Below are 27,087 nucleotides of genomic sequence, written 5' to 3'. Positions count from 1 at the left end.
GTTTCTGAGGTAGAAGTTTTGGTGAGGGAGGTCCTGCTCTCTCCGCTCCCAGATGCTCAGCTCATTTCATTCCGATCTCCTCTGCATTTTTGTAGCCATTTGCTACAGCCTGTCAACTATGCCTCTGCCTATCCCTGTTCTCTCCTCTCTGCACAGGCTACACAAACGCACCACACCGCGTGGCTGCTGCCTCTCTAACCTGGTGGTCCCTGCACGCACCACTCACGTGGAGTTCCAGGTCGCAGGCAGCCTCTGGAACTGCCGTTCTGCTGCCAACAAAGCTGACTTCATCCCAGCCTATGCCAACCTCCAGTCCCTCGACTTCCTGGCGCTGACGGAAACATGGATCACCACTGAAAACACTGCTACTCCTACTGCTCTCTCCTCGTCTGACCATGTGTTCTCACATACCCCGAGAGCATCTGGTCAGAGGGGTGGTGGTACAGGAATCCTCATCTCTCCCAAGTGGACATTCTCAATTTTTCCCCTAACCCATCTGTCTATCTCCTCATTTGAATTCCATGCTGTCACAGTCACTAGCCCATTTAAGCTTAATATCCTTGTCATCTATCGCCCTCCAGGTTCCCTTGGAGAGTTCATCAATGAGCTTGACGCCTTGATAAGTTCCTTCCCTGAGGATGGCTCACCCCTCACAGTTTTGGGGGATTTCAACCTCCCTATGTCCACATTTGACTCATTTCTCTCTGCCTCCTTCTTTCCACTCCTCTCCTCTTTTGACCTCACCCTCTCACCGTCCCCCCTACTCACAAGGCAGGCAATACGCTTGACCTCATCTTCACTAGATGCTGCTCCTCTACTAATCTCACTGCAACTCCCCTCCAAGTCTCTGACCACTACTTTGTTTCCTTTTCTCTCTCGCTCTCCTCCCACACTACTCACTCTGCCCCTACACAGATGGTAATGCGCCGCCGCAACCTTCGCTCTCTCTCTCCCACTACTCTCTCCTCTTCCATCCTATCATCTCTTCCCTCTGCTCAATCCTTCTCCCTCCAATCTCCTGATTCTGCCTCCTCAACCCTCCTCTCCTCCCTTTCTGCATCCTTTGACTCTCTGTGTCCCCTATCCTCCCGGCCGGCTCGGCCCTCCCCTCCAGCTCCGTGGCTTGATGACTCATTGCGAGCTCACAGAACAGAGCTCCGGGCAGCGGAGCGGAAATGGAAGAAAACTAAACTCCCTGCCGACCTGGCTTCTTTTCACTCCCTCCTCTCTACATTTTCTTCATCTGTTTCTGCTGCTAAGGCCACCTTCTACCACTCTAAATTCCAAGCATCTGCCTCTAACCCTAGGAAGCTCTTTTGCCACATTTTCCTCCCTCCTGAATCCTCCCTCCCCCTCCTCCTCTCTCTCGTGGATGACTTCGTCCAACCACTTTGAAAAGAAGGTTGACGACATCCGATCCTCGTTTGTTAAGTCTAATGACACTGTTGGTCCTGCTCACACTGCCCTACCCTATGCTCTGACTTCTTTCTCCCCTCTCTCTCCAGATAAAATCCTGCGACTTGTGACTGCAGGCCGCCCAACAACCTGCCCGCTTGACCCCATCCCCTCCTCTCTTCTCCAGACCATCTCCGGTGACCTTCTCCCCTACCTCACCTCGCTGATCAACTCATCCTTGACCGCTGGTCATGTCCCTTCCGTCTTCAAGAGAGCGAGAGTTGCTCCCCTTCTCAAAAAACCAACACTCGACCCCACTGATGTCAACAACTACAGACCAGTATCCCTTCTTTCTTTTCTTTCCAAAACTATTGAGCGTGCCGTCTTTAGCCAACTCTCTTGCTATCTCTCTCAGAATGACCTTCTTGATCCAAACCAATCAGGTTTCAGGACTGGTCATTCAACTGAGACTGCTCTTCTCTGTGTCACGGAGACTCTCCGCACTGCTAAAGCTAACTCTCTCTCCTCTGCTCTTGTCCTTCTAGACCTGTCTGCTGCCTTTGATACTGTGAACCATCAGATCCTCCTCTCCACCCTCTCCGAGCTGGGCATCTCCGGCGCGGCTCACTCCTGGATTGCGTCCTACCTGACCGGTCGCTCCTACCAAGTGGCGTGGCGAGAAGCTGTCTCCGCACCACGCGCTCTCACCACTGGTGTCCCCAGGGCTCAGTTCTAGGCCCTCTCCTTTTCTCCCTATACACCAAGTCACTTGGCTCTGTCATATCCTCACATGGCCTTTCATATCATTGCTACGCTGACGATACACAACTAATCTTCTCCTTTCCCCTTCTGATAACCAGGTGGCGAATCGCATCTCTGCATGTCTGGCAGACATATCAGTATGGATGACGGATCACCACCTCAAGCTGAACCCTGGCAAGACGGAGCTGCTCTTCCTCCCGGGGAAGGACTGCCCGTTCCATGATCTCGCCATCACGGTTGACAACTCCGCTGTGTCCTCCTCCCAGAGTGCGAAGAGCCTAGGCGTGACCCTGGACAACACCCTGTCGTTCTCCGCCAACATCAAGGCGGTGACCCGCTCCTGCAGGTTCATGCTCTACAACATTCGGAGAGTACGACCCTGCCTTACAGAAGAAGCGGCACAGGTCCTAATCCAGGCACTTGTCATCTCCCGTCTGGACTACTGCAACTCGCTGTTGGCTGGCCTCCCTGCCTGTGCCATTAAACCCCTACAACTCATCCAGAATGCCGCAGCCCGTCTGGTGTTCAACCTTCCCAAGTTCTCTCACGTCACCCCCTCCTCCGCACACTCCACTGGCTTCCAGTTGAAGCTCGCATCCGCTACAAGACCATGGTGCTTGCCTATGGAGCAGTGAGGGGAACGGCACCTCTGTACCTTCAGGCTCTGATCAGTCCCTACACCCAAACGAGGGCATTGCGTTCATCCACCTCTGGCCTGCTGGCTCCCTTCCTCTGCGGAAGCATAGCTCCCCCCTCAGCCCAGTCAAAACTGTTCGCTGCTCTGGCACCCCAATGGTGGAACAAGCTCCCTCACGACGCCAGGACAGCGGAGTCACTCACCACCTTCCGGAGACATTTGAAACCCCACCTCTTTAAGGAATACCTGGGATAGGATAAAGTAATCCTTCTAACCCCCCCAAATTGTAAAGTGGTTATCCCACTGGCTATAGGGTGAACGTACCAATTTGTGAGTCGCTCTGGCTAAGAGCGTCTGCTAAATGACGTTAATGTGCCCTTGAGCAAGGCACTTGACCCTAATTGCTCCTGTAAGTCGCTCTGGTTAAGAGCGTCTGCTAAATGACTAAAATGTAAAATGTAAATGTAAAGTGGGTCCCTACCTTGTACATGTCGGTGCTAAAATGAATCCCTACCTGGTACATGTAGGTGTTAAAGTGGATCCCATTCTGAAGATGGATCTTCACTGTCGGATTCATGATGGAATATCATATCAGATCCCAAAACAGACCAACCAAGCCCAGAGAGAGAGAGAAGAGAGAGAGACCGTTTGTCTCCTATGCTCCTAAATCCCTGCTGTGTGACAGTGAGCCTGGTTGGAATAAAGTAGGTTCCTCTGCTGGTCTGTCTACTCTCTGCTGGGACGAACGACAGCGCTACACTACTCTTCTGCTACAACAACAGCCTACAGCATGGGCTACAGCAGAGAGATGGAGGGAGGGGGGCAGGAGTAGAGGGAGAGGTAGAAGGGGAGACAGAATGAGGGAGGAGAGAGAGAGCGAGAGAGAGAGAGAGAGGGGGGGGGGCATGGTTGAGGCAGGGCTGCACTAAATATGGGTTGTTGTGATACAGTATAGAAATAGAGAGAGAGAAAGAGAGAGAGGGAGGGAGGGGAGAGAGATATGGGAGAGGTGTGTAGTGAGTGGTCAGCTGACTGGGACAGGGTTGGACTTAGAGGACCGCTGGGGGGCTGTGTGGCCACCTGTTCACAAACACACTCTCTCTTTCCCTCACCCTCTCCCTCCTCTTTCTCTCTACCTCTCATCTCCCAAGTCTCACAAGAATTACTAACTCACATTCCACAGAGAAACCAGCACCTGGGAGAACACAAAATGTTGCTCTTTAAAGAGCGATATGTCCATGGGTTCAGGTGTGGATTTGGACCAGCAATCGTCTCTGGCCTTTTCAAACACACCGGCCCCCACATTGGCCCTCATTTTTTGCCAGATAATGATAATTTTGCGCAAAACCCCCCCCAAGTTAGACAGGCCCACTGGGCTAAAAATGGACCAGCCCATCTGCCGTTTGCCCGAAATGCCAGGTGGCCAGTCCGACCCGGCATGGGTTCGAACTTGGCTTTACTGTTGAATGCATGGTTAAAACAGAAGTGTGCATGTTCACTGGCATCACCTAGCTTAAAGTAACGATGTCACTCGCTTAGTAATCAATCAGATAATTACCTCAATTTCTTAGATTGGTGACCCATTTTAGTTCCAATCGTACTGCCAGATCAGCCTTTTGTATTCACAACTGACAGACTACCAATACAACTCCTCACTAAGGGGTTTATCAGCACAAAATACTATTCTCTGTCTCTCTAACACACACACACACACACATACACATTTTCTCTTTCTATCCTCTCTCTCTCTCTGATATATCTATAAATGGAGGTGTGCTCAGAACCTCACAGCACATACATAAAAAGCAGGGATTTCCCAGATTGAGAATAACAACTATGCCCGCTGTATGGGGAGGGCTGAGGACTGAGGGTGAGGGACATGAGAGGAGGGAGATTTGAGAGGGGTGAGATGGATGAGATGTTGCCAACAACATACAGTGGCTTGCGAAAGTATTCACCCCCCTTGGCATTTTTCCTATTTTGTTGCCTTACAACCTGGAATTAAAATGGATTTTTTGGGGGGGTTTGTATCATTTGATTTACACAACATGCCTACCACTTTGAAGATGCAAAATATTTTTTCTTGTGAAACAAACAAGAAATAAGACAAAAAAACAGAAAACTTGAGTATGCATAACTGTTCACCCCCCCCAAAGTCAATACTTTGTAGAGCCCCTTTTTGCAGCAATTACAGCTGCAAATCTCTTGGGGTATGTCTCTATAAGCTTGGCACATCTAGCCAATGGGATTTTTGCCCATTCTTCAAGGCAAAACTACTCCAGCTCCTTCAAGTTGGATGGGTTCCGCAATCTTTAAGTCATACCACAGATTCTCAATTGGATTGAGGTCTGGGCTTTGACTAGGCCATTCTAAGACATTTAAAGGTTTCCCCATAAACCACTTGAGTGTTGCTTTAGCAGTATGCTTAGGGTCATTGTCCTGCTGGATGGTGAACCTCCGTCAAAGTCTCAAATCTCTGGAAGATGGAAACAGGTTTCCCTCAAGAATTTCCTTATATTTAGCGCCATCCATCATTCCTTCAATTCTGACCAGTTTCCCAGTCCCTGCCGATGAAAAACATCCCCACAGCATGATGCTGCCACCACCACCATGCTTCACTGTGGGGATGGTGTTCTCGGGGTGATGAGAGGTGTTGGGTTTGCGCCAGACATAGCGTTTTCCTTGATTGTCAAAAAGCTCAATTTTAGTCTCATCTGACCAGAGTACCTTCTTCCATATGTTTGGGGAGTCTTCCACATGGCTTTTGGCGAAAACCAAACGTGTTTGCTTATTTTATTCTTTAAGCAATAGCTTTTTTCTGGCCACTCGTCCGTAAAGCCCAGCTCTGTGGAGTGTACGGCTTAAAGTGGTCCTAAGGACAGATACTCCAATCTCCGCTGTGGAGCTTTGCAGCTCCTTCAGGGTTATCTTTGGTCTCTTTGTTGCCTCTCTGATTAATGCCCTCCTTGCCTGGTCCGTGAGTTTTGGTGGGCGGGCCTCTCTTGGCAGGTTTGTTGTCGTGCCATATTCTTTCAATATTTTAATAATGGATTTAATGGTACTCCGTGGGATGTTCAAAGTTTCTGATATTTTTTTTATAACCCAACCCTGATCTGTACTTCTCCACAACTTTGTCCCTGAACTGTTTGGAGAGCACCTTGGTCTTCATGGTGCCGCTTGCTTGATGGTGCCCCTTGCTTAGTGGTGTTACAGACTCTGGGGCCTTTCAGAACAGGTGTATATATACTGAGATTATGTGACACTTAGATTGCACACAGGTGGACTTTATTTAACTAATTATGTGACTTCTGAAGGTAATTGGTTGCACCAGATCTTATTTAGGGGCTTCATAGCAAAGGAGGTGAATACATCTGCACACACCACTGTTCCGTTATTATTTTTTTGAAACAAGTTATTTTTTTCATTTCACTTCACCAATTTGGACTAATTTGTGTATGTCCATTACATGAAATCCAAATAAAAATCCATTTAAATTACAGGTTGTAATGCAACAAAATAGGAAAAACGCCAAGGGGGATGAATACTTTTATAAGGCACTGTACAGAGAGCAATAGCTGTTAGTGTTGGAGGCTAGGATGCTAGGTATGAGCGGTAGCTGTTAGTGATGGAGGTTAGGATGCTAGGTGTGAGCGGTAGCTGTTAGTGATGGAGGCTAGGATGCTAGGTGTGAGCGGTAGCTGTTAGTGGTGGAGGCTAGGATGCTAGGTGTGAGTGGTAGCTGTTAGTGGTGGAGGCTAGGATGCTAGGTGTGAGAGGTAGCTGTTAGTGGTGGAGGCTAGGATGCTAGGTGTGAGCGGTAGCTAGTTACCTCATTAGCTGAGTGCAGAGGGGGCGGATTAGCGGAGCTGATGTGGGGCGATGTTGACCGTCGGTCTGCTTATCTGACTGATCCGACGCACACCCTGCTCTGCACACCTGTCATTGACTGTACAATACCGTGTGTGTAGATACCATGACAGAAAATGAAAAGACTAATGTGCTTGCATATCTTTTAGAGCAAGAACATATTACTGTGTCCATAATAAGTATATAGGTTATAGGTTGAGAGCTTTTGTGAAAGAGCACAGTTAGAAAGATATGGCATATAGAAGCAAACTGAATGGACATCATGAAAATGATCGGAGAGGTTGAGGGTAGAGGAAGTTCAGGAGTAAAAAACAAACAAAATATAATTATTGTAAAATTGACTGTGTCCATAAAATGTATATAGTATGTATAAGCTGGAAGTAGAGGCCTAAGCTTAATGGTTAAGAGCGTTGTGCCAGTAACCGAAAGGTTGCTGGTTCTAATCACCGAGCCGACTAGGTGAAAAATCTGTCGATGTGCCCTTGAGCAAGGTACTTAACCCTAATTGCTCCTGTAAGTCGCTCTGGATAAGAGCGCCTGCTAAATGACGTAAAATGTTGTTTACTCCAATTAGGGAAGGGGTGGTGGGGTTGGAAAGTATTCAAGGGAAATAATTTTTTTAATGATATGTATATGTATGTATATATATGTATGTGTATATATACAGTTGAAGTCGGAAGTTTACATACACCTTAGCCAAATACATTTAAACTCAGTTTTTAACAATTCCTGGCATTTAATCCTAGTAACAATTCCCTGTTTTACGTCAGTTAGGATCACCACTTTATTTTAAGAATATGAAATGTCAGAAAAATAGTAGAGAGAATGATTTGTTTCAGCTTTTATTTATGTCATCACATTCCCAGTGGGTCAGAAGTTTACATACACTCAATTAGTATTTGGTAGCATTGCCTTTAAATTTTTTAACTTGGGTCAAAAGTTTTGGGTAGCCTTCCACAAGCTTCCCATAATAAGTTGGGTGAATTTTGTCCCATTCCTCCTGACAGAGCTGGTGTAACTGAGTCAGGTTTGTAGGCCTCCTTGCTCGCACACGCCTTTTCAGTTCTGCTCACACATTTTCTATAGGATTGAGGTCAGGGCTTTGTGATGGCCACTCCAATACCTTGACTTTGTTGTCCTTAAACCATTTTGCCACAACTTTGGAAGTATTGTCCATTTGGACCAAGCTTTAACTTCCTGACTGATGTCTTGAGATGTTGCTTCAATATATCCACATAATTTTCCTTCCTCATGATGCCATCTATTTTGTGAAGTGCACCAGTCCCTCCTGAAGCAAAGCACCCCCACAGCATGATGCTGCCAGCCCGTGCTTCACGGTTGGGATGGTGTTCTTCGGCTTGCAAAGCATCCCCCCTTTTTCCTCCAAACATAACGATGGTCATTATGGCCAAACAGTTCTATTTTTGTTTCATCAGACCAGAGGACATTTCTCCAAAAAGTAAGATTTTTGTCCCCATGTGCAGTTGCAAACCGTGGTCTGGCTTTTTTATGGCGGTTTTGGAGCAGTGGCTTCTTCCTTGCTGAGAGGCCTTTCAGGTTATGTCGATTTAGGACTTGTTTTACTGTGGATATAGATACTTTTGTACTGGTTTCCTCCAGCATCTTCACAAGGTCCTTTGCTGTTGTTTTGGGATTGATTTGCACTTTTCACACCAAAGTACGTTAATCTCTAGGAGACAGAACGCGTCTCCTTCCTGAGTGGTATGATGGCTGCGTTGTCCCATGGTGTTTATATTTAATAATAATATAATAATATGCCATTTAACAGACGCTTTTATCCAAAGCGACTTACAGTCATGTGTGCATAAATTTTTACGTATGGGTGGTCCTGGGGTTCGAACCCAATACCCTGGCGTTACAAGCGCCATGCTCTACCAATTGAGCTACAGAGGACCACACCAGTACTTGCGTACTATTGTTTGTACAGATGAACGTGGTACCTTCAGGCGTTTGGAAATTGTTCCCAAGGATGAATCAGACTTATGGAGGTCTACAATTATTTTTCTGAGGTCTTGGCTGATTTCTTTTGATTTTCCCATGATGTCAAGCAAAGAGGCACTGAGTTTGAAGGTAGGCTTTGAAATACATCCACAGGTACACCTCCAATTGACTCAAATTATGTCAATTAGCCTATCAGAAGCTTCTAAAGCCATGACATCATTTTCTGGAATTTTCCAAGCTGTTTAAAGGCACAGTCAACTTAGTGTATGTAAACTTCTGACCCACTGGAATTGTGATTCAGTGAATTCTAAGTGAAATAATCTGTCTGTAAACAATTGTTGGAAAAATGATTGTGTCATGCACAAAGTAGATGTCCTAACCGACTTGCCAAAACTATAGTTTGTTAACAAGAAATTTGTGGAGTGGTTGAAAAACAAGTTTTAATGACTGTATGTAAACTTCCGACTTCAACTGTAAATCAGTGTGTAAGGGTTTGACTACATATGGTCTATAAGTCTTATGGGGATCAAGAGAGAGAGACAGGGAGAGATAAAGAGCGAGAGAGAGAGCACAGAGGATTTGGCTTCTGCGTTCACACACTAATTCCACAGCTGCCTAGCTGCTTTGACACACACACAGACACACACACCCACTGCTTCGACAGGCACACGCATGTGTTCACACACAGCTTAGAAAACAGGCTTTAAATAACAGCCTCTGGCACTACAACCAGCCCTAGAGAGAGGGGGAGAAGAGGATGAGTGAAAAAGATTGAGATAGATTAAATCAAATCACATTGTATTTGTCACATGCTTCCTAAACAACAGTAAAATGCTTACTTACGGGCCCATTCTCAACAATGCAGAGAGAAAAATATAGAAAAATAATAACACAAGGAATAAATACATAATGAGTAACGATAACTTGGCTATACGGGCTACCAGTACTGAGTTGATGTGCAGGGGTACGAGGTAATTGAGGTAGATATGTACATATAGATAGGGGTAAAGTGACAAGGCAACAGGATAGATAATAGACAGTAGCAGCAGAGTATGTGATGAGTCAAAAGAGTTGGTGCAAAAAGGGTCAATGTAGATAGTCCAGGTAGCTATTTGGTTAACTATTTAGTAGTCTTATGTCTTGGGGGTAGAAGCTGTTCAAGATCCTGTTGGTTCCAGACTTGGTGCATTCATACTGGTTGCCATGCGGTAGCAGAGAGAGCAGTCTTTGACAATTTTTTTAGCCTTCCTCTGACACTGTCTGGTATAGAGGTCCTGGATGGGAGGGAGCTCGGCCCCAGTGATGTACTGGGCCATATGCCCTACACTCTGTAGCGCCTTGCGGTCGGATGCCAAGCAGTTGCCATACCAAGCGGTGATGCAGCCAGTCAAGATGCTCTCAATGGTGCAGCTGTAGAATGTTTTGAGGATCTGAGGGCCACTGCCAAATCTTTTCAGACTTCTGAGGGGGAAGAGGCATTGTCATGCCCTCTTCATGACTGTGTTGATGTGTTTGGACCATGTTAAGTCCTTAGTGATGTGGACACCAAGGAACATGACGCTCTCGACCCGCTCCTGTCGATGTGTGTGAGACAGTGAGAGAATCGCATCTCTGCATGTCTGGCAGACATATCAGTGTGGATGACGGATCACCACCTCAAGCTGAACCTCGGCAAGACGGAGCTGCTCTTCCTCCCGGGGAAGGACTGCCCGTTCCATGATCTCGCCATCACGGTTGACAACTCCGTTGTGTCCTCCTCCCAGAGTTCGAAGAGCCTTGGCGTGACCCTGGACAACACCCTGTCGTTCTCCGCTAACATCAAGGCGGTGACCCGATCCTGTAGGTTCATGCTCTACAACATTCGGAGAGTACGACCCTGCCTTACACAGGAAGCGGTACAGGTCCTAATCCAGGCACTTGTCATCTCCCGTCTGAATTACTGCAACTCGCTGTTGGCTGGGTTCCCTGCCTGTGCCATTAAACCCCTACAACTCATCCAGAATGCCGCAGCCCGTCTGGTGTTCAACCTTCCCAAGTTCTCTCACATCACCCCGCTCCTCCGCACACTCCACTGGCTTCCAGTTGAAGCTCGCATCTGCTACAAGACCATGGTGCTTGCCTACGGAGCTGTGAGGGGAACGGCACCTCTGTACCTTCAGGCTCTCATCAGTCCCTGCACCCAAACGAGGGCATTGCGTTCATCCACCTCTGGCCTGCTGGCCCCCCTACCTCTGCGGAAGCACAGTTCCCGCTCAGACCAGTCAAAACTGTTCGCTGCTCTGGCACCCCAATGGTGGAACAAGCTCCCTCACGACGCCAGGACAGCGGAGTCACTCACCACCTTCCGGAGACACTTGAAACCCCACCTCTTTAAGGAATACCTGGGATAGGATAAAGTAATCCCCCCCCTTACCCCACCCCAAAGAAAAAAGAAAAAATATTGTAAAGTGGTTTTCCCACTGGCTATAAGGTGAATGCACCAATTTGTAAGTCGCTCTGGATAAGAGTGTCTGCTAAATGACGTAAATGTAAAGGTAAGTGTATGAGAACTCAAACATGAAGCTGAACATGCAGCCTGTTGTATGCCTGCTGCCTCAAGACAGCCTACTGCAGACGTTCATGTGTGTGTGTCTGCCTCAGTGCCACTGGGGGGTGGTGTGAGGCCTGTCTGTCTGTCTGGGCCCTGCTTGGACCTGGTTGTCAAGGAAACAAAAGAGATGAACTCAACAGACAGCAAGATGAACATGGTTAGAGAGAGAGCGACTACAGGAAAGATAATGTGAGATTTAGAGAGGAAAAGAGAGTGACAGTGAGAGGGAGTGAGAGAAAAAAATAGTGACAGTGAGAGAGTGAGTGACACAGCGAGAGGCCTGTGATGTGCAAAAGCACACCTCAAAATCTCAGAATAACTCCCATGGCTGCCAAGGAACCAAACAAACTCTGATATAAGGTACAACTTATATGTGAAACTGTGCACAGCCAAATAAGAACCATTCCCTGCACTCAATGCACTCCATGCCAGTTCATTAATTCTGATGATATCTAGATCCAACATCGCCGTGGGACAGTTGTCCAGGTAAATAGAGAGGTTCAGGTCAGTCCAGCAGTGGTCATCTCCTCTCCACTGGGACAGAGTGATTGCAGCCAGCCTGCTGCCTGCTGGTCACATTAGTAAGGAGACAGAGACACCTAGTGCCAACAGAAGGTACTCATTCTTAACGTGGAAGGACAGAGGGAAGGAAGAGAGGAAGGATCCATTTCATAATATTGGAACAGAAGCCTTTTTAGCAGGGGTTCCACACTAGCTTTCACCGATGCAGTTGGTGAGAGACAGACACAGACAGATAGACAGTAACCAGTCAGCCAGACAGACACACAGTGCTGTGGGTTTGGTTACACTCATACACAAAGAGCGCTGTGTTTTGGGATGTGTCCCCTGTAGCTCAGTTGGTAGAGCATGGCGCTTGCAACGCCAGGGTTGAGGGTTCGTTTCCCACGGGGGGCCAGTATGAAAATGTATGAACTCACGAACTGTAAGTCGCTCTGGATAAGAGCGTCTGCTAAATGACAAAAAAAACACACACGCACAGACAAAATAAAAGGCTAGAAGATTGACACATTTGAAGCAGCACTCTCAGCAGCAGAGAATTAACAGAAAAATCTCTCAACTCTCTCTCTCCATCAGCCTCTCCCTTTTCTGCACTGTCTGCCTCTCTTACTCTTTCCATCTCTCTACTTCTCCTACTAACTAGCCTTCCCTCCCTCCCTCCCTCCCTCTCTCTCCTGCTCACCCTCCCTCTCTCTCTCTCTCTGCTGTTTCTCTGAGCATAACTGGAGTTTATCTCAGCAGAACATGCCCTCTCTGAGTAGCCATTTTAAAACACAACATAACATGGTTTGAGCTAACACAGACACGCACGCACACACATGCACACAGACACACCCTTAGTTGAGGATCTAGCGTAGTGAGAAAGAAAGCTCTGTCATCCAGGTGTCAGGAACAATAATCACTCAACAATCTCTCAATCTCCATAACCCCCTCCATCCATCCATCCATCCCACCTTTCTCTCCTTCCCTTGCCCTCTCCCTCCTTTTCTCCTCTCTCTCTCCCTCTTTGCCTGTAAACACGTGTCAGCTCCATCTCCCCTACTGTCGTCAGCAGCAGAGCAACTCAGCACACATGAACACACACAAACAGTCAGACGTTGGGGGAGCACAGTCCTGCATAAGACGTACATGTGGAAAGGTCAACTCCTGCATTCTAAGATGACTGTGGTGCCCATATGTAGTGTAGTACAGGACTTGGAACAAGACTGTAGGGTATAGCAATGGCATCACACCAGCTCTCACTGGCACTAGGAATGGGGGGAGAAGAGATGGGAGAAGGGAGAAAGAGGGGAGAAGAGGAGGCAATGACGAAGGGGAGAGATGAGGAGAGAAGGATGTGTGTGTAGGAGGTCAGGGTGCTACTCTTGCCCTTCACACGACACCGTGTGCAGCGTTGCAGTGGCATGGTGAAACTCTACACCCTGTGTGTGTGTGTGTGTGTGTGTGTGTGTGTGTGTGTGTGTGTGTGTGTGGATGCGTGTGTGCGGCTCCAGTGAAAGAGGCATGACAGGAACCTCGGTGGCGCCTGCGAGTGAGGCGTCAGACAGCCCCCTGTCTTTCACCCTTCCTTCCTCTCCTCATCCATCCCTTCAGCCTCCTCCTCACCCCTCCCTTCAGCCTCCTCCTCACCCCTCCCTTCAGCCTCCTCCTCACCCCTCCCTTCAGCCTCCTGCTCACCCCTCCCTTCAGCCTCCTCCTCACCCCTCCCTTCAGCCTCCTCCTCACCCCTCCCTTCAGCCTCCTCCTCACCCCTCCCTTCCTCTCCTCCTCACCCCTCCCTTCAGCCTCCTCCTCACCCCTCCCTTCAGCCTCCTCCTCACCCCTCCCTTCAGCCTCCTCCTCACCCCTCCCTGCGTCCTTCCTTTTCTCTGCTACATCCATCCATCCTACTCCTGACCTCTGCCCTTCACATCCTTCCTCTCCTCTTCTTCTTCTTTTAGCTTTTATCAGCAGAATCTCTCAGACAATGATAGCTCTGATGACTGACAGCAGCAATTACATTTTACATTCAAGTCATTTAGCAGACGCTCTTATCCAGAGCGACTTACAGTTAGTGAGTGCATACATTATTTTATTATATTTTTAAATAAATAAATAAAAAAATCATACTGGCCCCCCGTGGGAATCGAACCCACAACCCTGGCGTTGCAAACGCCATGCTCTACCAACTGAGCTACATCCCTGCAATGGTCATCAAAATTGTTTAAATGTTTTAAAAAACAATTCTAATAAATGCAACAGTTGGACAATGGATGAAGATACTCCAAACTCCAAATCCAGGCGATATTGACTGAATTATAGCACATAAAACATTTTAATGGCACAGACAGTTTGGGGATTTTACTGGGAATTCAGGTATTACATTTATTGTCAAATTTCACTTTTATTTCTTAGAATACACTCATATATACATGTTCTTATTGTATCAGGTATTTAATAAATATTTTGTGTTAAAACAAAGACAATTATATGTGCCTCATTTGCATAAATACACCATGTGTATTTGCATGTACAAATAAATTAACATAAAGGCTGCAACCACCAAACAATTGCTCTGTTTACCCTACCTGCACTCATCTGCGTTGTCTAGACTGCCTCATTAATTACTGTTGTTGTCACGTTCTCTTGCATAATTCAACAAGTGTGTCAATAGCAGGATACTCTCGGATTAAAAATAAACACGTTCGGCTTTAGATTACACACATCTATTCATACCTCAGTGGGTTGGTGGCACCTAAATTGGGGAGAATGGGCTCGTGGTAATGGCTGGAGCGGAATTGGTGGAAGGGTATCAAATACATCAAACATTTTTAAATTTTAGTCATTTAGCAGACGCTCTTATCCAGAGCAGTTAGTGAGTGCATACATTTTTAATACTGGCCCCCCGTGAGAATCGAACCCACAACCCTGGTGTTGCAAACGCCATGCTCTACCAACTGAGCTACACGGGGCCTACAACACATTGTTTCCATGTGTTTGATGCCATTCCATTCGCTCCATTCCAGTCATTATTATGAGCCGTCCTCCCATCAGCAGCCTCCACTGATACATACCAGGGGTTGGAACTGGGAACAGAACTGAAAACCAGAAAATAACAACATTTTTCAAAGAACAGAATCAGAACAGGGAACGAAAGTGATCTATACTGTTCCAGAACAGAATCGTTATTTTAAAAGCATGGAAACTGGTTAATAACGTTATTTTACTTTCCAGGCATTTTTTTTTTAACAGTCTCTCAAAAGAAAACACCTATTCAAAGCCCTCCCTCTATCAATCAGAAACGTATTCCAGTGTCTGCCTGCCAGCTGAAAATCTATGCCAGTGTGTGTGCATGTGTAGGCTACCTGCCCCTCCCCCTCCCCTCCGAAGCATAGCTGTAGCCTACTGAAGTTACAAGCGTGATTCAGTAGACAGTGAGAGAGATATTAGAGAAGAATGGATTAACTTTTTCAATGCTAGTTAGAGATAATATAGTTCTCACATTTCACATTGGATTTATTAATTACAAAAAGGTAAGACGTGAATTTAATTCTGGTGCTGCTCTCCCCACCCGCAAAATTTCAATCATGCAGTGTGGATAGAGCAGCGTGCTATGGAGCGGGCAAGCTATAGCTCAGTGAGTTGTTTACATGCATGATGGAAAGACGAGTGTTGGGCGTGAGATGCGATGAGCCGTACACTTGTCTTTCCATCATGCATGTAAACAACTCACTGAGCTATAGCTTGCCCGCTCCATTTCACGCTGCTCTATCCACACTGCATGATTGCTGAAGTAATTTCATGTCCAGCTAAATTAGAAATATATATATATATATTTCAGAGATTTAAAAAGGAACAGAAAGGAACTATTTTGCTGGTCGGAACCGTGGAACGGAACCAAAAAAAGAATGGTTCTGTTCAAAACTAAACGATTCTAAAATAATTTTGGTTCCAACCCCTGATACATACTTTACATTGTTTATGAGATCAGACATAATATCACTATAATCCGAGTGTTCATTTTCAGAACTTGCATTCATTTCAATGCATCTCAAATCAAATCAAATTATATTTGCCACATGCGCCGAATACAACAGGTGTAGACCTTTCAGTGAAATGCTACTTACAAGCCCTTAACCAACAATGCAGTTTTAAGAAAAAAAGTGTTAAGTAAAAAATAGATAAGTAAAATATAAAACATTTTTTTAAAGAGCAGCAGTAAAATAAAATAAAAGTAGGGAGGCTATATACAGGGGGTACCGGTACAGAGTGAATGTGCGGGGGCACCGGTTGGTTGAGGTAATTGAGGTAATATGTACATGTGGGTAGAGTTAAAGTGATTATGCATAGATAATAAACAGAGTAGCAGCAGTGTAAAAGAGGGGGTGGGGTGGGGTGGGGGGACAATGCAAATAGTCCGGGTAGCCATGATTAGCTGTCCAGGAGTCTTATGGCTTGGGGGTAGAAGCTGTTAAGAAGCCTTTTGGACCTAGACTTGGCGCTCAGGTACTGCTTGACGTGCGGTAGCAGAGAGAACAGTCTATGATTAGGGTGGCTGGAATCTTTGACAATATTTAGGGCCTTCCTCTGACACCAGCTGGTATAGAGGTCCTGGATGGCAGGAAGCTTGGCCCCAGTGATGTACTGGGCCGTACGCACTACCCTCTGTATTGCCTTGCAGTCGGAGGCCGAGCAGTTGCCATACCAGAGTGTGATGCAACTAGTCAGGATGCTCTCGATGGTGCAGCTGTAGAACCTTTTGAGGATCTGAGGACCCATGCCAAATCTTTTCGGTCTCCTGAGGGGGAATAGGCTTTGTCGTGCCCTCTTCACGACTGTCTTGGTGTGTTTGGACCATGATAGTTTGTTGGTGATGTGGACACCAAGGAACTTGAAGTTCTCAACTACAGCCCCGTCGATAAGAATGGGGGCGTGCTCAGTCCTCTTTTTGTTCCTGTAGTCCACAATCATCTCCTTCGTCTTGATCATGTTGAGGGAGAGGTTGTTATCCTGGCACCACATGGCCAGGTCTCTGACCTCCTCCCTATAGGCTGTCTCATCGTTGTCGGTGATCAGGCCTACCACTGTTGTGTCGTCGGCAAACTTAATGATGGTGTTGGAGTCGTGCCTGGCCATGCAGTCATGGGTGAACAGGGAGTACAGGAGGGGACTGAGCACGCACCCCTGAGGGGCCCCCGTATTGAGGATGAGCGTGGCAGATGTGTTGTTACCTACCCTTACCACCTGGGGGCAGCCCGTCAGGAAGTCTGTGGATTTGTTGGGGCTACAGACGTCAGTGCTACGGGTCGGTAGTCATTTAGGCAGGTTATCTTAGTGTTCTTGGGCACAGGGACTATGGTGGTCTGCTTGAAACATGTTGGTATTACAGACTCAGTCAGGGACACGCTGAAAATGTCAGTGAAAACACAGTTGGTCAGTGCATGCTCAGAGTACACGTCCTGGTAATCTGTCTGGCCCTGCGGCCTTGTGAATGTTGACCTGCTTAAAAGTCTTACTCACATCAGCTACGGAGAGCGTGATCACATAGTCATCCGGAACAGCTGATGCTCTCATGCATGCTTCAGTGTTGCTTGCCTCGAAGCGAGCATAGAAGTGATTTAGCTCGTCTGGTAGGCTCGTGTCACTGGGCAGCTCGCGGCTGTGCTTCCCTTTGTAGTCTGTAATAGTTTGCAAGCCCTGCCACATCCGGCGAGCGTCAGAGCCGGTGTAGTGCGATTAAATCTTAGTCCTGTATTGACTCTTTGCCTTTTTGATGGTTCGTCGGAGGGCATAGTGGGATTTCTTATAAGAGTCCCGCTCCTTGAAAGCGACAGCTCTACCCATTAGCTCAGTGCGGATGTTGCCTGTAATCCATGGCTTCTGGTTGGGGTATATACGTATGGGGACGACGTCATCGATGCACTTATTGATGAAGCCAGTGGCTGATGTGGTGTACTCCTCAATGCCATCGGAAGAATCCCGGAACATATTCCAGTCTGTGCTAGCAAAACACTCCTGTAGCTTAGCAACTGCGTCATCTGACCACTTCCTTATTAACCGAGTCACTGGTGCTTCCTGCTTTAGTTTTTGCTTATAACAGGAATCAGGAGGATACATTATGGTCAGATTTGCCAAAGGGAGAGTTTTGTACACGTCTCTGTGTGTGGAGTAAAGGGGGTCTAGAGTTTTCTTTCCTCTGGTTGCACATCTAATTTGTAAACACTGTATTAAATTATACATTTTTTCATTTCCACAAAAAATGAACACCCATCAAAATAAAGTTATCTTTCTTCTCTTTCTTGTGATGTAAGTGTTGAGACGATGCGCTAAATCCCAGACAAAGCTTTACCGTTCTTATAGAATCAACGGAAAGACAATGTACTCCATTGAGCCCATTTCAGCCATTACCGGGTGTGCTTGAGATATCATTACAAACATTTTCTTGGTGGTAACGTTAACGGTAAAAAACTACAGGCACAAGCAAGAGTATGAAAGAGTCGGAGGAGTAAAATCAAAGTTATTAATCCAGTGAGATTTAAGTGACACGTGGATTTTGCACCCCTCAAACACAGGAAATAAATGGCTGAAAAAGACAGATGGGCGGGGCATGCAAGTTGCTACTGACAAAGTGTGTGTGTGTGTGTGTGTGTGTGTGTGTGTGTGTGTGTGTGTGTGTGTCTGTGTGTGTGTGCGAGTGTGTGTGACAGTGTGAGCAGCATGGAACATGAATCATAACTATGACATTCTGTTTAACGACTGTTTAAAGAGATTTCTAAAATACATTGCTGGTCATAGCACACACCACATATGCACACATAACTATCTTAGTACAGCAGTGACGTCGTCACCTTCACTGCAACTTGACTGTAGTTACCCTTGACCCAAAGAAGCTGTCCTTTTCTGACCATGGCATCGAGAGAAAGAGAGAGAGAGAGAGAGAGAGAGAGAGAGAGAGAGAGAGAGAGAGAGAGAGAGAGAGAGAGAGAGAGAGAGAGAGAGAGAGGATCATAGCAACAAGATGTGTGGCCCATTGCCATGATGAAAGGGTAACAGGGGAGCACAAACAACATTGTTAATTTCTAATCGTTTTTTGTTGATGTTGTTAAATTTGCTTCTTCTCACTTTTGTTTATTTCACTTGCTTTGGCAAAGTAAACATATTTGTTTCCCATGCCAATAAAGCCCAATTGAATTGAATGTAATTGAGAGAGCGAGAGAGTGAGAGAGAGAGAGAGAGAGCGATAGCACTTGAGCATGTGAGCTTGAGTTACAAGGCTGGAAAGCTCCAGAATGAAGAATCACATTTCATAAATAAATCATCCAGTGCCCAGTGATAGTCACACACACACACACACACACACACACACACACACACACGACCATCACAGCACGGGTTGGATTAGCGCAGGGCCATATTTAAAGAGCAATGCACAGCAGCCCTGTGTGTATGTGTGTGTGTGTGTGTGTGTGTGTGTGTGTGTGTATATACAGTCACCTCCAAAATTATTGGCTCCCTTGATAAAGCAAAAACGACTGTATAAAATAAATAATACAAAAACTGAGCTACATTGTATGCAAAAAAAGAGACAATTATATTATTTTATACTAATACAATTGCTCATAGAAACAGATCTTGTTTAAGAAGTCATATTGTTTTCTTAAAAAGATAGGTGTCAAAATTATTAGCACCCGTTTTCAATACTTTATTGAATTATTAGCACCTTCCCCTTGTGAGGATAATGGCACCGAGACTTTTTCTATAATGTTTTATGAGATTGGAGAAATCATTGGGAGTGATCTTAGACCATGGTTGGTTGCTACAGCCTAGCTGTCACGGATTCAGCCGAGGCTGCTCCTCCTCCTTGCTCGGGCAGGCTTCGGCGTTCGTCGTCCCCGGAGTACTAGCTGCTGCCGATCGATGTTTCGGTGTTTGTCTTGTTTGGTCTTTATTGTTTACACCTGTTTCCAGGCCTGTTTGTTGTTTCTGTCGCAGCCGGCCGCGACCGGGAGACTCATGGGCGGCGTACAATTGGCCCAGCGTCGTCCAGGGTAGGGGAGGGAATGGCCGGCAGGGATGTAGCTCAGTTGATAGAGTATGGCGTTTGCAACGCCAGGTTTGTGGGTTCGATTCCCACGGGTGGCCAGTATAAAAAAAAAAAAAGATGTATTCACTAACTGTAAGTCGCTCTGGATAAGAGCGTCTGCTAAATGACTAAAATGTAAATGTAAATGTTGGATTGTATTCCCTATATTAACCCCTGTCTCTCATTTGGTTATTTTGTGTGTGATTGTTCGTTTGTCATTCCGGCAGTTTCTCGTATGTACGGGTCTTTGTGTTTTCCTCCCTGTTTTGGAGGTTTGTTGGTTTGTACGTTTATTTTACTGTGTTCAGTAAAGAACGTTGCCAGCCGCTCTGTGTCCTGCATTTGACTTCGCTAACCGCATACACGTCGCTTGACACTAGCCTATGAATTAAAGTTTACAACGTAGGTGCACACAGGTCGAGAGACAAATTTGAGGTGACAGACAGTGACACATGGACAGACAGTGACATTCAATACCGCCTTGCACACTCTTGCCTGCATCTAATAATAATAATAATATGCCATTTAGCAGACGCTTTTATCCAAAGCGACTTACAGTCATGCGTGCATACATTTTTTGTGTATGGGTGGTCCCGGGGATCGAACCCACTACCTTGGCGTTACAAGCGCCGTGCTCTACCAGCTGAGCTACAGGAGAAAATCTAGCTGATATAGGGTGTAATCATTAGTACAACAGTTGCAAACGAGAGTTTCTATTGGACAAATTCAGGTATGTTTATCCCCGTTTTGTTCCGTTTACTTCCGTTTAAGAAACTAGCTGCATTTGCTAGCTAAGTAAGTGAAACTGGGGAAAAAATGACACTCTATTTCTCTCTTGCTTCTCCTTCATTTTGGAAGAAATTAATTTGTTAAAAACTGTTCAACTATTGTCTTTCTCTCTCTTTGAGTCAACTACTCACCAAATTTTATACACTGCAGTGCTAGCTAGCTGTAGCTTATGCTTTCAGTACTAGATTAAGTCTCTGATCCTTTGATTGGGTGGACAACATGTCAGTTCATGCTGCAAGAGCACTGATAGGCTGGAGGACGTCCTCCGGAAGTTGTCGTAATTACTGTGTAAGTCTATGGAAGGGGGTGAGAACCATGAGCCTCCTAGGTTTTGTATTGAAGTCAATGTACCCAGAGGAGGACAGAAGCTAGCTGTCCTCCGGCTACACCATGGTGCTACCCTACAGAGTGCTGTTGAGGCTACTGTAGACCTTTTTTGCAAAATAGTGTGTTTTAATCAATTATCTGGTGACGTGATTATATTTAGTATAGTTTTATCTAAAAAGGATAACTTTTTTAATGTTTTACAATATTTATTTTTATGAATTTCCCTGAGGAGGATGGTCCTCCCCTTCCTCCTCTGATGAGCCACCACTGCTATAGACGGTGAAGAATGTGCAGGCTGTTCTGTGCTGGTACAAAGGCTCTGTGCTGTAACACTCTACAGCCTTAAGTGCCACTGTTAGACTCCACTCTACTCTGCTGTCCCCTCCTCCTCCTCATCCTCCTCCTCCTACCACTGGCCTTGGTACAGGAGGATCTCTCACTTCATGAGTCATACATCCTCAACTGACAGAGATTCTTGCTTGCTCTCTCTGCCTTGCCAAAGTGATGCAGCCAGTTACTGTACCAACCCTGAGCCAGGCACACGGTGTGTGTGTGTGACTGTGAGTGCATCTCTTTTTCTCTCTCTCTCTGTGTGTGTGTGTGTGTGTGTGTGTGTGTGTGTGTGTGTGTGTGTGTGTGTGTGTGTGTGTGTGTGTGTGTGTGTGTGTGTGTGTGTGTGTGTGTGTGTGGCCAGTATTCGACGACCAACATGTCTGAGGACGTCGGGAGATGACGTGGAAACCGGCCACTAGGGGCAAAAGTGAGTGCTGTTACCTTCAAGTAGATCTCTAATTCCAAAAGTTGCAAGTTTGAATCCAGAGATAGAAAGTAGTTTTTTAGATTTTTGTTTTAGGTCTATCCCAATCCCTAACCCTTACCTTTAACAATTCGGAGTTAATGCCTAACCTTAAGACTTTGGAGTTAATGCCTAAACTTAACTTTAAACACTTTGAATTTTGGATGACGGTAATTGACCAGCCAAATGACCGCGGTCTACGGACCGTAATAACCATTATAATAGCAAAAATAAATAATCTATTTCGCTCCTGACTGTTTGTGCTGCCATAGAAATAGACTGATAGAAATTAGAATTAATTATATTTCTGTGTGCTGGTGCTGCATTGATGTGGGATGTTGCCTAGGCAATCGAAGACTAATTTGCTAGTTTCTTGTTTCAGCAAGGAGCAACTAAGTTTTATCACCTTGTTAAGAGTCCATGTAACCCCAGAAATGGACTCAATTGCACAAATACCCAGCCGTCTTAAAAAAATAAATATATATGGTTATTTTATTTTCATGACGGTCTTCATCCATAACCGCCAGTGTGTGGACAGCCCTAGTGTATGGCCAGCCCTAGTGTGTGGACAGCCCTAGTGTGTGGCCGGCCGTAGTGTGTAGCCAGCAGAGCAGTCCCAGTGTGTGAGCTCATGTGTTATGAGGGTCTATAAATAATACAGATGCCATCCGCCTGCAGTGGCGACGTGGAGCCACTGATGATGTCATAGAGAAACACCTATCTGCCACTCCGCCATCTCAGAACCTTCTGGGAACAACTAGATTATGTGCTGGGTCTGAGACGGAAATGAGTTAAATGAGAGTAAAAGTGGAAAAGACTGAATGATCACTACTGAACACACACACCATAGCCTTAACACTAACACTAAAGCTGACCCTGATCAAAGTGTAAAACTAAAATTACATTAACTACAAAATGAATTTAACTCCCTCTTTGATGTCATAATGGCTTCTGAATGGAATTCATAATTAAAGACATGCTCCGGGAAGTTGGCGACTAAGTCTTTTTTTTAAACCTCCTGCTTTGGGCTGGATGTGTCAATGTGTAGTTCATACAGTGCCTTCAGAAAGTATTCATACCCTTTGATTTATTCCACATTTTGTTGTGTTACAGCCTGAATTCAAAATGGATTTAAAAAATATATATATATACACAATACCCCATAATTACAAATGTATTGCGCTTTGGCAGTAGATCAGAAAGTGCTTTCAAGGTTAAAACAATAGAGAGGTGTTTGTGTTACCATCAGTAATACTGTAAAGCCTTATCTGAGACTGTAAGCAGAGATAGAAGTGGATTCTAACGCATACATACACATCCACGCACGCATGCACACACACACACAAAGTTGCTGATGGCTGGTTTCTTGGATGGCAGAAGGTGTCAGGAAGTCAACACCAGATACAACACCCCCCCCCCTTGTTTCCATGGAGACTAGATTCATGGGGCTCAGGAGGTGAGCCAGCTAGAGAAAACCCTGAGTCTGCACAACCACATACACACACACGCATACGTACACTGGTACTGTATGTATGTACTTCATTCACTAGGACGAAGGCGCATGTTATGCTCTCGAGATGAAATCAATTCCAATCCTGTGTGTGTGCGTGTGTGTGCAAATACAGCAGAGCCCATGGAGGCCCTGCTTCTTAATCACTACCTGCCCTGCCCACAACCACTCAGTCACTATCAATTACACCCACTCAGGGCCCATTAGAACACAATGGGGATTACTGCTGAGCACTACACCATTTGTCACACACATCTCCACACTTAACAGTGAGACCTGCAGGGAGAGAGGGAGGGGGAGGGAAAGAGAGAGAGAGAGAGGGGGGGAGAGATAGAAAGAGGGGCAGGCAGGGATGCAGCATATCATAATTGTTGTGATAAAGTTGGTAGCCTTTAGTAGAGGAGGAATTGGAAAACGAGGAGCGTGCTTTTTCATGTGTGTGTGTGTTTGAGACCCATGGGGCGGCGCACAATTGGCCCGGTGTCGTCCAGGTAGGGGAGGGAATGGCCGGCAGGGATGTAGCTCAGTTGGTAGAGCATGGCATTTGCAATGCCAGGGTTGTGGGTTCGATTCCCACAGGGGGCCAGTATGATTATTTTTTATAAAATAATGTATGCACTAAATGTAAGTCGCTCTGGATAAGAGCGTCTGCTAAATGACTAAAATGTAAATGAAACCGATGGGACGGAAACATAGTCTGCTGGGTCAGCGTTAAACAGGAGCCATTCTGAGCTGTGTATTCCCACCTGGTTGGAGCAGGAGGAGCAGAGGGTCTGTGTGTGTGTGTGTGTGTGCCTGGAGAACGATGATGCGCTGCGGGGAAAAAAGGTAAATACTGTACACATGGTCACACATTATCATTAATTCCAAGGATTGGATAAGCCATCCCAACCAGCAGAGCTACTATATGTGAGTGAGAAGGACAGCAATGAGAATGGACAACCATGAAGTGACAATCACATAGGACTTATTTCTGTATGTAGTTGTAGTTAATGGCTATTTCACTGCTACACTTCAGACTATCCATGTCCCTTCTCTCCTTCCTCACAACTCCAGCATGGACGAATGCTCTCTCTCTCTCTCTCCCTCTCCCTCTCCCTCTCCCAGCCGTGCATAGTCGTTAAAGAGCCAGGAATCTTGTTAATCTGGCAACCATGGAAACAGTTTGGTTTCAGGATCAGACACAAATCTATTTTTAGACAGAGAAGAGGAGGAGTGATCAAATCAAATCAAATTTTATTGGGTCACATGCGCCGAATACAACAGGTGCAGACATTACAGTGAAATGCTTACTTACAGCCCTTAACCAACAGTGCATTTATTTTTAACAAAAAAAGTAAAATAAAACAACAACAAAAAAGTGTTGAGAAAAAAAGAGCAGAAGTAAAATAAAATAACAGTAGGGAGGCTATATATACAGGGGGGTACCGTTGCAGAGTCAATGTGCGGGGGCACCGGCTAGTTGAGGTAGTTGAGGTAATATGTACATGTGGGTAGAGTTAAAGTGACTATGCATAAATAATTAACAGAGTAGCAGCAGCGTAAAAAGGGATGGGGTGGGGGGGCAGTGCAAATAGTCCGGGTAGCCATGATTAGCTGTTCAGGAGTCTTATGGCTTGGGGGTAGAAGCTGTTGAGAAGTCTTTTGGACCTAGACTTGGCACTCCGGTACTGCTTGCCGTGCGGTAGCAGAGAGAACAGTCTATGACTAGAGTGGCTGGAGTCTTTGACAATTTTGAGGGCCTTCCTCTGACACCGCCTGGTATAGAGGTCCTGGATGGCAGAAAGCTTGGCCCCAGTGATGTACTGGGCCGTACGCACTACCCTCTGTAGTGCCTTGCGGTCGGAGGCCAAGCAGTTGCCATACCAGGCGGTGATGCAACCAGTCAGGATGCTCTCGATGGTGCAGCTGTATAATTTTTTGAGGATCTGAGGACCCATGCCAAATCTTTTCAGTCTCCTGAGGGGGAATAGGCTTTGTCGTGCCCTCTTCACGACTGTCTTGGTGTGTTTGGACCATGATAGTTCGTTGGTGATGTGGACACCAAGGAACTTGAAGCTCTCAACCTGTTCCACTACAGCCGTGTCGATGAGAATGGGGGCGTGCTCAGTCCTCTTTTTTTTCCTGTAGTCCACAATCATCTCCTTTGTCTTGGTCACGTTGAGGGAGAGGTGGTTGTCCTGGCACCACACGGCCAGGTCTCTGACCTCCTCCCTATAGGCTGTCTCATCGTTGTCGGTGATCAGGCCTACCACTGTTGTGTCGTCGGCAAACTTAATGATGGTGTTGGAGTCGTGCCTGGCCATGCAGTCATGGGTGAACAGAGAGTACAGGAGGGGACTGAGCACGCACCCCTGAGGGGCCCCGTGTTGAGGATCAGTGTGGCAGATGTGTTGTTACCCTACCCTTACCACCTGGGGGCGGCCCGTCAGGAAGTCCAGGATCCAGTTGCAGAGGGAGGTGTTTAGTCCCAGGATCCTTAGCTTAGTGATGAGCTTAGAGGGCACTATGGTGTTGAATGCTGAGCTGTAGTCAATGAATAGCATTCTCACGTAGGTGTTCCTCTTGTCCAGGTGGGAAAGGGCAGTGTGGAGTGCAATAGAGATTGCATCATCTGTGGATCTGTTGGGGCGGTATGCAAATTGGAGTGGGTCTAGGGTTTCTGGGATAATGCTGTTGATGTGAGCCATGACCAGCCTTTCAAAGCACTTCATGGCTACAGACGTCAGTGCTACGGGTCGTGTAGTCATTTAGGCAGGTTATCTTAGAGTCCTTGGGCACGGGGACTATGGTGGTCTGCTTGAAACATGTTGGTATTACAGACTCAGTCAGGGACATGTTGAAAATGTCAGTGAAGACACTTGCCAGTTGGTCAGCACATGCTCGGAGTACACGTCCTGGTAATCCGTCTGGCCCTGCGGCCTTGTGAATGTTGACCTGCTTAAAAGTCTTACTCACATCGGCTATGGAGAGCGTGATCACATAGTCATCCGGAACAGCTGGTGCTCTCATGCATGCTTCAGTGTTGCTTGCCTCGAGCTTGAGCATAGAAGTGGTTTAGCTCGTCTGGTAGGCTTGTGTCACTGGGCAGCTCGCGGCTGTGCTTCCCCTTTGTAGTCTGTAATAGTTTTCAAGCCCTGCCACATCCGACGAGCGTCAGAGCCAGTGTAGTACGATTCAATCTTAGTCCTGTATTGACTCTTTGCCTGTTTGATGGTTCGTCGGAGGGCATAGCGGGATTTCTTATAAGCGTCCGGGTTAGAGTCCCGTTCCTTGAAAGCGGCAGCTCTACCCTTTAGCTCAGTGCGGATGTTTCCTGTAATCCATGGCTTCTGGTTGGGGTATGTACGTACGGTCACTGTGGGGGACGACATCATCGATGCACTTATTGATGAAGCCAGTGACTGATGTGGTGTACTCCTCAATGCTGTCTGAAGAATCCCGAACATGTTCCAGTCTGTGCTAGCAAAACAGTCCTGTAGCTTAGCATCTGCGTCATCTGACCACTTTTTTATTAACCGAGTCACTGGTGCTTCCTGCTTTAGTTTTTGCTTATAAGCAGGAATCAGGAGGATAGAGTTATGGTCAGATTTGCCAAATGGAGGGCGAGGGAGAGCTTTGTATGCGTCTCTGTGTGTGGAGTAAAGGTGGTCTAGAGTTTTTTTCCTCTGGTTGCACATTTAACATGCTGGTAGAAATTAGGTAGAACGGATTTAAGTTTCCCTGCATTAAAGTCCCCGGCCACTAGGAGCGCTGCATCTGGATGAGCGTTTTCCTGTTGATTTATGGCCTTGTACAACTCATTCAGTGCAATCTTAATGCCAGCATTGGTTTGTGGTGGTAAATAGACAGCTATGAAATATATAGATGA

At 46.3% G+C, this 27,087-nt stretch overlaps 1 protein-coding gene across 11 annotated transcripts in view; it reads right to left on the bottom strand.

Moving 5' to 3' along the window:
• LOC121577696 (liprin-alpha-4) overlaps positions 1-27,087 on the bottom strand; it is a 163,153-nt gene that overhangs the window by 58,083 nt on the left and 77,983 nt on the right. Inside the window, exon 1 of one of the 11 annotated variants that reach the window (XM_045223937.1) lies at positions 3,309-3,612. The exons of the other annotated variants lie outside the window; for them this stretch is intronic. Within the exon in view, the coding sequence (XP_045079872.1) occupies positions 3,309-3,371 (63 nt within the window). The 5' untranslated portion in view covers positions 3,372-3,612. Of the gene's footprint in view, positions 1-3,308; positions 3,613-27,087 lie in introns of those variants that run through there. 11 annotated transcript variants of the gene reach the window in all.

This window comes from Coregonus clupeaformis, chromosome 12 (assembly GCF_020615455.1).
Source record: "Coregonus clupeaformis isolate EN_2021a chromosome 12, ASM2061545v1, whole genome shotgun sequence".
Lineage (NCBI taxonomy): Eukaryota > Metazoa > Chordata > Actinopteri > Salmoniformes > Salmonidae > Coregonus > Coregonus clupeaformis.
The sequence above is the reverse complement of the archived record's forward strand: the minus strand, read 5'-3'. Positions and strand labels throughout refer to the sequence as shown.